We start from the raw sequence: 15,661 nt of genomic DNA, 5'->3' as shown, positions 1-15,661 counted from the left end.
CCTGGGATCGGGGAGTCCAGAACTAGAAGGCATAGGTTTGGGGTGAGAGGGGAAAAATATAAAAGAGATCTAAGGGGCAACCTTTTCACACAGAGGGTGATACAGGTATGGAATGAGCTGCCAGAGGAAGTGGTGGAGGCTGGTACAATTGCAACATTTAAAAGGCATTTGGATGGGTATATGAATAGGAAGGGTTTGGAGGGATATGGGCCAGGTGCTGGCAGGTGGGAATAGAATGGGTTGGGATATCTGGTCGGCATGGACAGGTTGGACCAAAGGGTCTGTTTCCATGCTGTACATCTCTATGACTCCATGGTGAGTGCTTTTGACTACAATGAGCAGGAGGATTGGGCTAGCACCGTACAAGAGGGGCACCATGTGAGAGTGGTAAGGTAAATTTGGAACAGTAACACAAGAAAACTTGCTAGGACTTGCAGAAAGCTAAATTAAAATAACACGTTGCCAAAATATAGGAACACTCAGTCCTTGGTCTATCAAGCCAAGTTTGGAAGCTCTGGAAATTTTTCAGCTTGATTTTCCCAACTACTTTCCTGCTATTTTAAGCTCTGGAATTGTCCAGTTTTACGCTTAGGTGAATTCATAACACAGCAGCAAGTAATTTATTTTCTTTCTGTACAAATATCTTTTCAAAGACTTGTGAACACCACCCTGGATTTTTCAAATAACATATGTAAAATATACCCACTGCAGCAAAGGTGTAGTGTTTGGCTTTGCCACTTCCCTTCTTAAACAGTACAGATTTGTCATGCCTCTCAAGGGAAACAAGTGTGAGCATTTACAATCATTATGCGTGTCTTAACATATTTTGTACTCTGCTAACAAGGTACCCCACGTTTGGAAGGATTTTGTTAAGCTTCAATGGTCAACTTATTTGCTGCAATCTATAGCATTTCAATTTAAACTACAGATTTGGTGTTGCTTGATCACTGCTTTTTGATTACCATTGTCTTTCCTGATTTTTCACTGTTTGGTCTTCCCATCTACTTTCCTGCTATTTCAATTTGCTGTTGTCCTGCATTATCTTGTTTTCTAAAATAAAAATAATATAGGTAATTGTGTCTCACTTCTCCCTTGGACATCTGTTAATGTAAATGACTTTCACTTTAATTCTATAGATTTCTGACATGAAGCATCAAGTTGTTTCTTTATTTTTGTAGCTTTTTTTAACCCTTTCCATTAAATTTGTCAAACCATTTGAAGCCTTTCAAAGGAAGTGCTTGTGGAGTAGCAGTGATGTAAAAACCACCAGTGCCCAACTGTATAACTTATTTTGTGTACAGCATGACAATTTGCACAAAGAGTTAATTAATAAAGGGACTTGCCGCACGTAAGAATGCTGGTTGGGATCATCCACTTGATGTGTTATTAATTGGACAATATGTTATTTTTAATTTGAAGCTGCAGAAGCTTTCTCTGTTTGTGACTAAAGAATTGTTTTTTGTTCCCCATTTATATGATTCTTGTATAAATGTTTATTCCTTTAACAGATTCGTAATTCATGTACAGTTACTTGAAGTTAGAGATAAATAGGATCAAACTGTTTACAGCAACATCCATAATGTTTTTCTCAAGCTTTTGATTACAGTATCAGTCATTTGGCCAAACATGTCTTTCACAATACATTAAAAATTTACTTTGCTTTATAGGCATTAATTTGTAACCCAGAAAAATAGAAAATATAAAATATGAAGGAAAGCCTTAGCTATTTCAGCCTATTCTCCCATTTTTTGAGATCATGTTAGGTCTTCTATCCAACCACTTGAGTTAATTGCCTCTTCAAGGGGTCATCTTCCTGATCTAACTTTTTTTAAATTGAGAAACTTTGGGCTTAGGCCCTTTGCCTAAGTGCAAAACAACCACCAAAGTTATGAAAAGAAGGCAAGAAAATAATCATTGTTACAACACTGCATGCAACAGCTTATTAGTCTCAATACCATGTTAGGAATGCAAAATTTGCCTTTGAATATTTCCCAATTCAGTAAAATTGGAGCCATCCACAGTATCCCAATTCACAAGAGTCAAATTGTTGCTTGATCTCAGCATTGATGATGAGCTAATTTGTGTACCTATAACTTTTCCATGCATAGGACATTAAATGTGAAAGTTGCCTTAATCCAATAATAATTTTTCAGTTTATTTTGTCAGTAAAGGTACAAAAATAATAACCTCTAGTTCATCAGTGACCATTATCATTAGTTTGGGCAATTAGGTGGCCTTCATTTGGACCTTACGTATAGATAAATCTGAAGAGAAAAACAAATTTATGGACAACATTTTACTCTCTCACCAGGAGCAGATTGGGATGTGTAAATTAAGTATGATGCCATGGGAAGCATTCCCAGCACCTACACCCCTCCTCCCAATATGAACCCACTGCAATGTTATAAGCAGCCAGTTGGGAGGCAGGGTGGAAGGTGGCTCATTCCCTTATCTCAGTAATTTCTCTCATGGCTGGCTTTCTGATCCCTACCCTTTCAGCCCCCACTGCTTCAATTTCTCCCCATCAAGCCTCTCACCTACCTACCTATCTGACCATATGACATTGGGTCTACTCCTGGCAGTGGCCACTGTTCTTGTTTTGACCAACTAAGAGCTCTTGGAGGCACAATTTGCTTCCCAAATGGATAAGGGGTCTTGCTCTGAGCCACAATTCTCCAAGCGTTAAGTGGCTATTGGACAGATTGCTGGAGCAGAGGCAGGTTTGACATCAACTTCATCTGTAGAGTGGAAGGAGAGGTCAAACAATTTTTTTTGCCAATTTTATTCCATTATTCAATTCTGAAAACAAGACTTACTTTGATATTACACTATATGTGTACAGCTTTTCCAAAACTTGTATTAATATCCATTCTTTATGTTGAGATTTGGATATGACAGATTGTAGAAGTATAAAATGATGCAACACACACGTTGGCAATTTAATCCACCATGCTTTTGCTGACATTTTTACAGGTGCTATCTAACGGATTCCATTCCCATATTTAGATTAGATTAGATTAGATTACTTACAGTGTGGAAACAGGCCCTTCGGCCCAACAAGTCCACACCGCCCCGCCGAAGCGCAACCCATCCATACCCCTACATTTACCCCTTACCTAACACTACGGGCAATTTAACATGGCCAATTCACCTGACCTGCACATCTTTGGACTGTGGGAGGAAACCGGAGCACCCGGAGGAAACCCACGCAGACACGGGGAGAACGTGCAAACTCCACACAGTCAGTCGCCTGAGGCGGGAATTGAACCCGGGTCTCTGGCGCTGTGAGGCAGCAGTGCTAACCACTGTGCCACCGTGCCGCCCAAAAATTTCTTCAATAAGAACTCAGTTTTTCTTTCCTTTTCAAGTATATTTAAATTCTAGTTGCAAGTTACAATTCAATCTGCTTCCACCAACCTTTTAATAGTGCATTCCATATCATCAGAACTCAGTGTAAAAAAAAATCTGATACTACTACCAATTGTCCTCAATCTGTGTCCTCTGATTACCTCTGTTGCTAGCCTACACAATCAACATTTTCTACGATTTTAATCATCTCTATTAAATTGCCACTCAACATTTTCTGTTGTAGGTATAGATCTCAGAATCTCTGGTTTCTTAACATAACTGACATTCTTCATCCTGGTATAATTTGTAGTAAGTTTTCTTTGCATCTTCTCAAGGGCTTTAAGATGCAGTGCCAAGGATCTACTTATTCCATTCATAGATGAACATAGGTAAAAAGGAGTTATGTTGAGCTTCCTGATCGCATGAAATTCAAGAGCAGGGAAAACTAAGGGGAGAGTTCAAGATTTTACAGAAGAAAGACCTGCTTAGCAAATTGAGCAATTAAGTGTCAGATGAAGTTCAATGCAGACAAATGTGAAGCTGTAAGTTTTGAGAAAAGCAGTTAAAAGAGGCGTATCTTAAACATCAAAGGAGTAATTTTGATTTTGAACATCAGTGTAAAGCAGAAAATATCAAATCAACCCCCTATTATACAACCCACTGAATTTTCAAATGAACTCAATTGAAATTCAAATTGTGATATTAAAAATAAACTGCCTATTCAAAATTGTCTGCCTTAAACTATTGTTCAGAATAAAATTGCACTCAAAGATCTTCGGATAATGAGGGAGCCGAGAGATGTAGAGATGCAGATAGCTTAATCTACATGGAGTACAGGTCAAAAGCCCATAAGCAAGAAATTCACGTCAAATTTATGCAAGTCATTGTTGATGCCAAGTTGGAGTGTTACATACTGCTTTGAGCATTCATTACAAAACAGGTATTAGAGCCACGAAAAGTACAAGCATCTACTCAATGATACCAGCAATAAAAAAAACTGTTGATATGGGAAAAGAATTTTGAATTTTTTTTTAAACTCAAACAGAAAGTTGAGAAATGTTCTATTAGAAGTTTTGAAAGATTAGTAGTGAAATATTTATTATCCCTGATTTAGAACATTGTCACTGAGGAGGGCACACACTATGGTTTGTTATTAGATAATAGAAGAAATCTTATGGTACCCAATTGGGTTATGAGAGCCCATCCAACATGGAAAATCCTGCCCAATATTTATAAACTGCTGGTTCCCTCTGGACATAGGTATTACTACAAATGTTTAATTACAAATAGCTATTCATACAAAGAGCAAAATGTTATTTGAAATGGAATTGGATGAATATTTGAAATGAAAAATAAAAGATGGAAAAATCAGAAGTGGCCGTGTGGAACCCAACTGTTCATCATTCTCCATTCTGAAAAATAGCCATTTACCATACCTTGTTGTTTTTCATCGTTAAATACTGTTTCTTCCAAGTTGACACTCTCCATCCTATTCTGTGATCTTCAGTGTTGTGTTATGTAGTCTTTTATGAAAATTAATTTAGAAATTCAATTAATTTTCTTCATCAACCTTCTTTGTTACTTCTTCAAAAAATGCAATTCTCTTATTCAAGTATTTTCTGCCTTTTACAATTCTGTACTCATCCAGACCTGGAAGTCAATGAGTTTACACTCGAATCAGTGGGCTAGGTAACAATAGTCATAATATGCCCGAGTTTTACATCCAGTTTGAAAGAGAGAAAAATGGGTGTGAGACTTGAATTTTAAATTTGAGTAAGCGCAACCATTGGACATGAAAGTAGAAATAGCTGAAGTGAACTAAGATATTAGGCTAGGAGATAGATTAGTGGAGATACAATGGCAAGCATTCAAAGGAATATTTCAGAATATTCATAGTAAGTACATTTGCAGATATGGTAGCAAAGTTTAAGACGGATTTAGACTCACGAATCTAGCAAGGAATAGAGGGATACAAACTAAGTGTAGGCAGATGGGATAAGTTTGGAATGCCATCATGATTAATACAGACATAGGTGGGCTGAAGAGCCTGTTCCTGTGCTGTACTGTTCAATGTTCCAAGAAGAAGACATACCATCCATGGTATGGGGCGGCACAGTGGCTCAGTGGTTAGCACTGCTGCCTCACAATACCAGAGACTTGTGTCCAATTCCACCTTCGGTTAACAATCTGTGTGGAGTTTGCACGTTCTCCCTGTGTCTGCATGGGTTTCCTCCAGGTGCTTCGGTTACGTCCCACGGTCCAAAGATGTGCAGGGTAGGGAGCTGGATCTGGGTGGGATGCTCTTCAGAGGGTCAGTGAAGACACAATGGGCCAGATGGCTTGCTTCCACACTATAGGCATTCTATGGTTAACTGAAAAAGTTACAGAAAGCATCAGAATTATGGATAAGGCATACAATTGTACAAAGGTGTTTGGCAAACCAAATGACTGAAATCCAAAGATGAACAGAGAATGGCTAAAACAACCATCAGGATAAATAAGTTGAAGCATGAAAGTAAGTAAGCTAGAAATGTAAAACAGCAAGAATTTTCACAGATTTCTAAAATGGAACAAAGTGAGAAAAGAAGGTGTTAATTATCAGGAGAGCAAAACTTTGGATTTATTACTAAATAGTGAAGAAACGGGAGATGTAGAGATTTAGAGATTGATCAGTTTTTTTTAAACATTTGTATTTTTGAACTCACCTAAATTTCTAATTTATGTGCATGGGTATTGCATGTTTTATGTCTTCAGTTTTACATTTTGTTCAGATTCTCTATTTCTGATTCCTTTCCACTCTGATTGATTTCCGGTATTCAGAATAAGAGAGATGACTTTTGTTGTCCTGTTCCTGTTTGTATGTGCTCAGTGCTCAGTGAGGCCAGGTCCCCCTTTACCTTCAGCACAGATATGACTATGGATTAGTTCTTCAACTATCATTTTAACAGTGGCCAATGCCAGGCTGCCAAACAAGAGAATGTTCGGTCTCACGAGCACACTTCAGTAGAGTTGAAACTGACTTTTTATTTGCAGATTGGGACGTAATCCACAGAAGGGTGGATTGCTGCTGAGTGTCTGTCAGCCTCTTCTGATCTTTGTAGTTACAAGAGATCACAGTCTGTTTTGACTTACCTTTGCCCATTTTGAAGGACTGTTTGAGGTTGGGGTGGCACAGTGACTCAGTGGTTAGCACTGCTGCCTCACAGTGCCAAGGACCCGGGTTCAATTCCCGCCTCGGGCAACTGTAATGTGTGGAGCTTGCACATTCTCCCCATGTCTGCATGGGTTGCCTCTGGGTGCTCCAGTTTCCTCCCACAGTCCAAAGATGTGCAGGTTAGGCCATGCTAAATTGCCCATAGTGTTAGGTGCATTAGTCAGGAGTGAATGTAGAGGAATGGATCTGGGTGGGTTGCTCTTCGGAGGGTCGGTTTGGACTTGTTGGGCCGAAGGGCCTGTTCCCACTCTGTAGGGAATCTAATCTAATCCCTTGAATCCAATGTAAGACTCCCGCTCTCTCATTCTCATTAGAGCAGGTGTGTTGGTGTTAATTTTCCAATATTTCTTATTTTCAACATTTCTTAGTTTCTGGAAAAGTTCCATCTAACTGAAAAGCAACAAATATAACCCTGCTATCCAAGAAAGAAGAGTAGAAAACAATAAACTACGCATTCACACCTGCTTAGTTTCTTCAGCTTTTTCTGCTTTCATTATATTGATTCCTAGCATGAGCAGTATATCTAATGAGGAAAGATTTTTCACTCTGGGTCTGTTTTCACTCGAGTTTAGAAGTGTAAGTATTGATTTGATTGAAATTTATAAGATCCTGAATATTCTTGACAAAATGGATGTTTAAAGGCTTTTTTTTAACATTAGAAGTCGCCCTTTTAGAACAGGGATCAATAAATCATTTTTCTCTAAGGCTATTGCAATTTCAAAACTCTGCCTCAGAAACCTAATGGACTTGGAGTCATTGAATATTTATATGGAGGTAGACAGAATCTTGTTAAGCAAGGAAATCATAGTTTTCTGGAAACATGGCAATGTGGAATTCAGAACACAAACAAATCAACCATGACCTTCTTGAATGTCCTATTTCTGCTTATAATTCATATATATGTATGTTAATTTTCATTCTACACAACATTCTTCCCAATTATCAAAACCCAGTTACCAACTTGATCAAAACCTTATGCAATGAATATCACTGTAGCCCAATTATTCTCACTCAGACAAACTATTTACTATCCCTCAGATGTCCCAAAATATTGATTCTTTGGAAATTGTCTAGAACATTTGAACTTGTGATGAGCAATTCTCCTCCTCACCAGAACTCCTTCAAAAATGCCTCCTATTCTGAGCCAGAGCTGGGACTTCAACTGTTCCATCTTGCTAACATGAATATGTATCCAGGAACTATTAGGCCAAAAAATCCGAATCCAGCTCCTGGATAACCATACACCTAAACCCCAAGTCACTCACACTGTGCCCATGAAATATATTCCTAGTAGTCTGGGGCAGTCATGAATATTCATGGATGCCAATGAATGCAAATGAAGTTCCTGACCATCAGGGCACTTAAATTTAGCCTCCAATCCACTTAAATTCATGGACCACTTTCTCAAAGCTCCAGACAGGCCCAGGGGATTCCACTCACTGTATTCGATGCCTTATCAAATGAATTATTTCCATCTTGGTCAGTCACAAACCAGGAACTCGCATGAATCAGCACCGTGATTTGACCCTTAAGGGAGGCTGTGAGGAAATCCCTCAATCATTTTCTACTGTCTTCTTGGAAATATTTTGCTATGACCAAGTTCCAACTGTCCAACAGGGACACAATAAGTGCAGTATCAGAAAAATGCTGACTTTTTTCCCTTATTTATAAACATGTTATTCTGTTTCTGTTAAATTATTAAACAAAGGTCTGATTGGTTGCATTTCTGATCATCAGAGAATACACAAGTGTGAAAGCATCTCTCCCAGATAGACAAGTAACTGTTGACATTTCAATTTTTTTATTTTTAGCGCATAAACAATGCAGCACAGTTTAATATTTAAAGAGTTGAACAGGAAGTTTCTGAATTCAGTCCTTGGTCTATGCTGAATTACCTACCATTTGGAATGGTAGTACAAGTGTTAGAATCAAAAACCCTATGTTTTGATGGAACATTTCATGTTTAACCTTCTGTTTCAGCTGCCAAAGTATGTGTAAGAAGAAAGATAGCAACACAACCCAGAATTCAGGAGAGTGTGATCAATCACTTCTAGTCACAGACCAGGATTTATTGGTGATTGGTGGGATACTTCAGTACTTGGATGATGATATTCCTCTTCTATCCATTGATGAAGAAGCAGGTGTTTCCTTTCTTCCTGGAGGTTAATGTATAAAAACACTCTAATTTCCATTACATGCATGTGATTAAATTATACAAAGCACTGTGAAATGATAGATATGGAGACCAAATTAAGTTAAAATTAAAACTTAAAATTCCAACTTTGTGGACAACACAAAACAAGGTGGCAATTTGAACTATAAGGAGGCAAAGGCTGATTGAGTGAGCAAAGACTTGGCTGATGAAATACAATGTAGGTAAATGTGAAGTTATTCACTTGGATAGGAGGAACAGAGTTGCAGAAATTCTTTTAAATGGTGAGAAATTGGAAAGTGTTGATGCCAAAATTATCTGGTTATCCTTGTATATACTGAAAGTTAAATGCAGGTGCCACAAGCAAATAGTTTTTGTCTTTATCATGAGAGACTTTGAGTACATAAGTATGTTTTGTTTCAGTTTTATAGAGCCTTTTTGAGTCTGCACCTGGAGAGTTACGTGCAGGTTTGGTCCCCTTACCTGACAAAGGATATATTTGCCACAGGACTAAAGAAGAGAGATTGAGGAAACTGGGCTCGAATTCTGTAAAGTTTAGAAAAATGCAAAGTTACCTTATCAAAGCATACAAAATTTTTAAACGTCAAGACAGTAGTTACAGAAAGGATGTTTGCCCTGACCATGAAGGTCTAGAATCGAGGGGCACAGTTTCAGAAAAAGAGACAAGTATTTAGGATTGAGATGAGAAGGAACATCTTCACTCAGAGAGTAGTGAATCTTCAGAATTTTCTACCTCAAAGGCTGGGGAGGCTTAGTCATTGAGTGTTTTCAAGACAGAGATCAACAGATTTCTGAATGCTAATGACATCACATGTATGGGAATAGCACAAGACAGTGGAACAGAAATAAAAGATCAGCCATGATCTAGAATGGCCAAACAGGCTCTCAGGATTGAATGACCTACTCCTGTTTTTATGTTTCTATGTAAGTAATACTTTATTATAGCACCTTAGCACATAAACCTCTAAATTGTTACAATCACTGAAGAATTTGGCATGCAGTGACTGTTCTTTAAGCAAATGCAGCAACCATTCTGTAGTATACATGTCCCCCAGATAGTCAGATCAGTTAACCTAGCTGTTTTTGGTGCTGTTGATTGAGGAAGACTTCAAAGCCAGAGCAATTGGCAAGTTTGCTGCTTTTCTTCCATTGCAGCATCTTAATTAATTAGTAAGTTCTTAGAGACATCTCAGCAAAATAAAACCTGGCAGATAATTGTCATTTTACAAGTATCCTTTGTTAGGTTATTAGGATGGGTTCACTGGCCTCTTAGAGGAAGCAATGCTACAGCAGTAGAACCAAGTCTTAAGCCTGGACACTTTTAAAGGTACAGTTTTTAGATCAGAGTGGTGCTGGAAAAGCACAGCAGGTCAGGCAGCATCTGAGGACCAGGAAAATCGATGTTTCAGGCAAAAGCCCTTTTGCCCTAAATATAGATTTTCCTGCCCCTCAGGTGCTGCCTGACCTGCTGTGCTTTTCCAGCACCACTCTGATCTAAACTCTGGTTTCCAGCATCCGCAGTCCTCACTTTTGCCTACTCTTAAAGGAACAGCTCAGAACAACAATTTGAATTTTCACCAATGTTCATTTGATGTTCAACTAAATATGTTTGAATATTCAGTACTTATTTGAAACAATATTGAGTAGATTTGTTGATTTTGAGGCAGAAAATTGTGGACCATTTCCATGATTTAAAATCAATTATCGGCTATATTTTGTTATAACTATTTTAAAATAGTTCATTACTTTTTTTTCTAAAGCTTCATTAGACAATGGGGATGTGCCTTTGGTTTCACTGGTGCCTGAGGCACCTCCACCTGAAGATGGAAGACATAATCCTGGTCAACTGATAACAAGACTGCAAGATGTACTTTACCACTTTGTTGCGCTTCCTGCAGTAAAGAGTAAATGGGTCATTTTAGGTAAGAATTAAGTTGATTATGATTTAATTGTTAATGTTATTTCAATCCAAAATGAGAGAGCAGACCTTTAACAAGTTTTAAGTAAAGTGTTGATCTTATGCACGTGAAGAAATAGTGCAAATATATTCACTTTTTCAGTTATGGAAAGAAGAAAAGGTTTGCATTTATATAGTGTCTTTCATGACTTCAGGATGCCCCGATGCACTTTCCAGGCAATTACATATTTTTATTGAATTGTAATCACTGTTGTGGAAATTGCCCCAAGGCCAAACCTGTGTGTTTATAAATGAACCTGTAACATAATAACACATCCCAAATTGTTTCACAGGAACATTACAAAATAAATATAACAACCAGAGCCACAACAACCAACAACTTAACCATAAAGATAGGTTTTAAGCAATGTGTTAAGAGAGGAAAGTGAAATAAAGATTTAAAGATTAGGAAGTCATGATTTGGAGGTGCCAGTGTTGGCCTGGGGTATACAAGGTTAAAAATCACACAACGCCAGGTTATAGTCCAACAGGTTTATTTGGAAGCACTAGCTTTCGAAGTGCTACTCCTTCATCAGGTAGCTGTCCTAATCACCAGATTAGGAAGGGAATTCCAGAACATAGTACCAAGGTAACTGAAGGCACAAGAGATCAGAATTAAAGGAGTGTAGCTATCCCCAAGTATTGCAGAGCTAGAAGAGGAAAGGCTGAGGCTATTGTGGTCAAATTAAACATTCTATATTGACCCACAGCTGGAGAAATCATGCCTGACAGAACATTGGCCAAACTAAATTAAATAGCAGCCATCAGTAATCAGCTACAGAGAACAGTGGAAACCCAGAACAAAGAGTTTACAAATGTTCAAGGAGAACCAGTTGAAATCACCCCAATGGTTGTGTATTAGATAAGTGTCAATTAGATGTCCTGGCATCTTGATTGCTTGAGGGCAACAGTGAGTGGTATTAGCTTGACACCGTCAGACGATTTGAACCCAGCTCATGACCCCTTTGGCCAAAGGCCACACAATATTTTGCAATATCTGGTGCAAATGAGGAGAAGAACACATTCCTGGGTGCCATCCCCTCAGTCACTGAAGACTCGGCGAAGACTCCCAAGGAAGTCTCATGGCAGAAGATCGTGTGGCAAACCAAGAAGACCGAGGAAAAGATCCAGCCTGACCTGCAAGACCCATTTTTGTGGAAGAGAGCCAACCCTACATCAGAGACGATGGAGATTCCAACAATTCAGCTCAAACACATGAATCAGTGTGGGTAATGTTCTCTCAGGCAAATGTGCCAAATAGAGAGCAAATATTGTGGGAATCTGGGAAATGCTCGCAGGATGTTTTTAATAAGGAATAATTTATTAGTAAAATCAAGTTGAGCCCACAAACAGATTTCTGTGTCTCTTTGTCCAGCTCACCATCAAGACCACTTCGGTAAAATATTTTTAATACGTAAACTGATTGAAGCATCCAAAGCACAGAAATCACTATGGAGGCATTTTAAAATCAAGGATAAGAATTTAAATTCAACCATTAAATAACAGTGAGTTGGTATAGATCAACTCAAGGCTGATAGATGAATGACATCAAGGTGCATATTAGCAGTGTTTTGAATGAACTCATGTTCACAGAGATTTCAGGATGGAAAGCCACTAACCTTCATTCATGCTTTTGTTACCTGCAGACCTGAAGAACCAGGTCTGCAGGTAACAAAAGCATGAATGAAGGTTTCTGCAGCAGTGAATGTGAGTAGAGAAGGGCTTATGCCCGAAACATCGATTCTCCTGTTCCCTGGATGCTGCCTGACCTGCTGCGCTTTGCCAGCAACACATTTTCAGCTCTGATCTCCAGCATCTGCAGACCTCACTTCCTCCTTGGAGATAGAGATGGTCAATTTTATGGAAATGTAAATAGGCTGGCTTAATGGGTATAGTTGAAAACTCATCTTGAAGTCATTTATAACACTGGGATTGTGACAAGCTAGCCTCAGATAGTTGCCATGGAAAAGGATGAAATCTATGGTGACAAAGTAGAGTTTGGAGCACAGATTGAAGAAAATGGCTTCAGTTTTCCCATTGTTGAATTAGAAGAAATCTCTGCTCTTTTGTTACAGGATGTTGGATAAGCAACTCAATAGCTAACAGATGTCGAGCTAGGTAGGCATGAGGTAGATCTGAATTGCATCGGTATTCTTGTGGAAGTTATAACAGCTTTTGGATGATGTTGCTGAGGGGCAATATTTACATGACAAATATGAAGAGTCCAAGGATAAGTGTTTCGGCAATACCAGTGATATTAATTGCAGGGGTGGGAATAAAGGTCATTGATAATGATTTTATAACTACCATTAAACAAATAACAATGGAGCCAGGCAATTCAATATATCAAATAGCTAGATGACAATGGGGAGGAGAGTAATGTGATCAACTGTGTCACAAGCTGCAGCCAGATTGAGAAAAACAAGATGGGTTGGTTGGCTTTTGTATAGTAATACATGAAGTCATTTCTGATGTTGATAAGAGCTGTTTTGTTACAGTTGTAGGGGCAGACACCTGATTGGAGAATTCAGATATGGAGTTCCAGGAAGGCTAGGTACAAATTTGGGAGGTGACTACTCATTCAATGATTTTGGAAAGGGAAGGGAGATTGGAGATGGGGTGGTCACTGGCAAAGCCAGCGGGGTCAAAAGTTGTTTGTTTTTAGGCGAGCAATGAAGGCAGAGATATGCAGCAAAGTTGGACAGCTACTGAGGAGAAATAACCAATTAATTATGTCTGTTTACATGCAAACCAGTAAGGGAGTCTAGGTGATCAGCTATTTAGGACAACAGAAAATGGATCTCATGAATGAGATGAGCTTAGAGAAGGCAGGAAGTAAGAAACAAAAATTATGTTCAGGTCAAGGGTAGGGAGAATTTTATTGTAGGTATGGTCCAGTGTGTTGGGGAAGAGAGGGAAGTGACAGACATAACTAATTAGATGATTTCAATCTTGGTAACTATCCATGAGCCATTCTTATCATCTGTAGAGACTGGAAGAAATTGGGAAAGATGTTTAAGGAGACATCTTGCAGTAAAGAAAATAAACTGGATTTTTGCTTTGCATTCCAGAATAATCCTGAATTATCCAGAATAATCGTGAAATAGTAAGCTATTTTTTGCTGAAGAGAGCAACATGTTATCCAGGCAGATCTGGAAGTAAATAGCTAATCCATTTGTCTGCCAGTGTTCAATTTTTCAGCCTTTGGACTTAAGGGAGGGGAAATGAGGACTGTACTGGGGCAACAGCCAGAAACACTAATCGCTAAATGCTATAAACTCTATAAAAGATTTTTCAAAAATGATCAGGTCCCTAATATCACTTACCTCAATCATTTTTCATTTTTGAAAATTGCTAAATGCTTCATCATTTAATACAGTTAATGACTTACTGTTCATCAAAGCTTTCATTTCTTAATCTACGTTTTAATTTCTGAACAGAATGGGGAATGAAGATAGAGAAATCTAAGATATGATACAAAGATAATTTGCTGATGAATGTTCCACAGCACCTTGCCCATTTCTACTTCATAACATTCAGTTCATGGGATTTTGTTTGGAGAATTTTCTTCTATTATTTCTGTTTGATCATCTGAGAATAAATGCACTGAAGCTTAACTCATGTCAGCTGTGCACAGTGGGAACAGAAATTGCTTCTATTATTATTTCTGTATTCTTCAGTTGAATCAACATCTCCACAGCTAGTTGATTTATGTTTTTCTTTTGAATTTCATTCCATTTCTGAGATGTGACTTTTGGGTAAATTTACTAATCCTACCTTCCCAGCTGCAAAACCACACTTGAAGTCAGTGCAAATCTAAGAAAGAGCTACATGACTAGCACTAGATTAGCAGCCCTCATGAAACTGGGGTGTGGGATCAGTCACTTTCCCTTCTGTTTCTGTGGGTGAGAAGGATATAATTTATCTCTTTTTTTTAACCTGAGGTGGATTTTAATTATAAATTGAAGCAATTAAATGATAAGTGCACAAAAATGAGGGAAGAAACTTTGTTTCAAATACAGCTGACTTACTCAGAAATTGATACGATCTAAACTTGTACTGCTTATTTCCATTGTGTTCTCAACTGACCAAAAATCTCTCAATTGAAAACTTTTTCAGAAGCCAAAGCTTTTCCTTGATGCTTACATAAGGCTTCTTGTTTAAAATACATTTAAGAATCTATTAGCCTTTTCTTCCCATTTTTCTTAAGTGCAAAAATATATCAAGGATTAATGATCTTCCAGTGCATACAAACAGAACAAAACCTAAAACTATTAAAATATTGCAGGAAGCTTTCAATAATAAAATTTACAATGCCAAGTTAAGTACCAATGTTTAATATATTTGACATTATGGATGTCAAGATTTCAACTGCATGTTAATTTTTCTAATGGATTAACTTACTGCTAACTATGTGCAAAACTGCTGGATGCTTCACAACTGGTTGAAAATAAAACTTTGCCATTCCACTCTTCTGCTGTGAAGAATAGGCTGGGATGGTTGTAAACCTACTGCTGGTCTTGGGTGCGAGTAGACAGGTGTGATGCCCACTACGTGTGCAAGATAAATTTCAGGGTTGATTTGTAACTGGATTTGAGTGTCAGCAGAAAGGTCTGAAGGATTGTTAAGATTTTATGGAGAGACTTGGCACATTTCCAAGAAGATTGCATTCCTTTGGCAACTAATCATCTCCAAGGGAGATAGCTGAAGAGAAGATTTGTAGCTCGAATGCTCGTTGTTGTGGTTCTGTTCGCCAAGCTGGGAATTTGTGTTACAGAACACCGAATGGAGAATTCACCACAAAGGTATACAGGAAAGCCACATACACAGACCAAGTCCTAAACTATGAAAGCAACCACCCCAACACACAAAAAAGAAGTTGCATCAAGACACTGTTCAAAAGGCCACAACACACTGCAGTACACCAAAACTGCAAAAAGAGGAAGAAGAACACCTATACAATGTATTC

At 38.3% G+C, this 15,661-nt stretch overlaps 1 protein-coding gene across 4 annotated transcripts in view; it reads left to right on the top strand.

The window, feature by feature from the left end:
- disp3 (dispatched RND transporter family member 3) overlaps window positions 1–15,661 on the top strand; it is a 492,208-nt gene that overhangs the window by 392,187 nt on the left and 84,360 nt on the right. For 3 of the 4 annotated variants that reach the window (XM_043675594.1, XM_043675596.1, XM_043675593.1), the window contains 2 exons: window positions 8,543–8,724; window positions 10,496–10,657. In XM_043675594.1, coding sequence (XP_043531529.1) covers window positions 8,543–8,724; window positions 10,496–10,657 — 344 coding nt within the window. The remainder of the gene's footprint in view (window positions 1–8,542; window positions 8,725–10,495; window positions 10,658–15,661) is intronic. The other variant, XM_043675595.1, reaches the window with a different exon arrangement.

This window comes from Chiloscyllium plagiosum, chromosome 34 (genome assembly GCF_004010195.1).
Source record: "Chiloscyllium plagiosum isolate BGI_BamShark_2017 chromosome 34, ASM401019v2, whole genome shotgun sequence".
In the NCBI taxonomy this organism is placed as follows: domain Eukaryota; kingdom Metazoa; phylum Chordata; class Chondrichthyes; order Orectolobiformes; family Hemiscylliidae; genus Chiloscyllium; species Chiloscyllium plagiosum.
The sequence above is the reverse complement of the archived record's forward strand: the minus strand, read 5'-3'. Positions and strand labels throughout refer to the sequence as shown.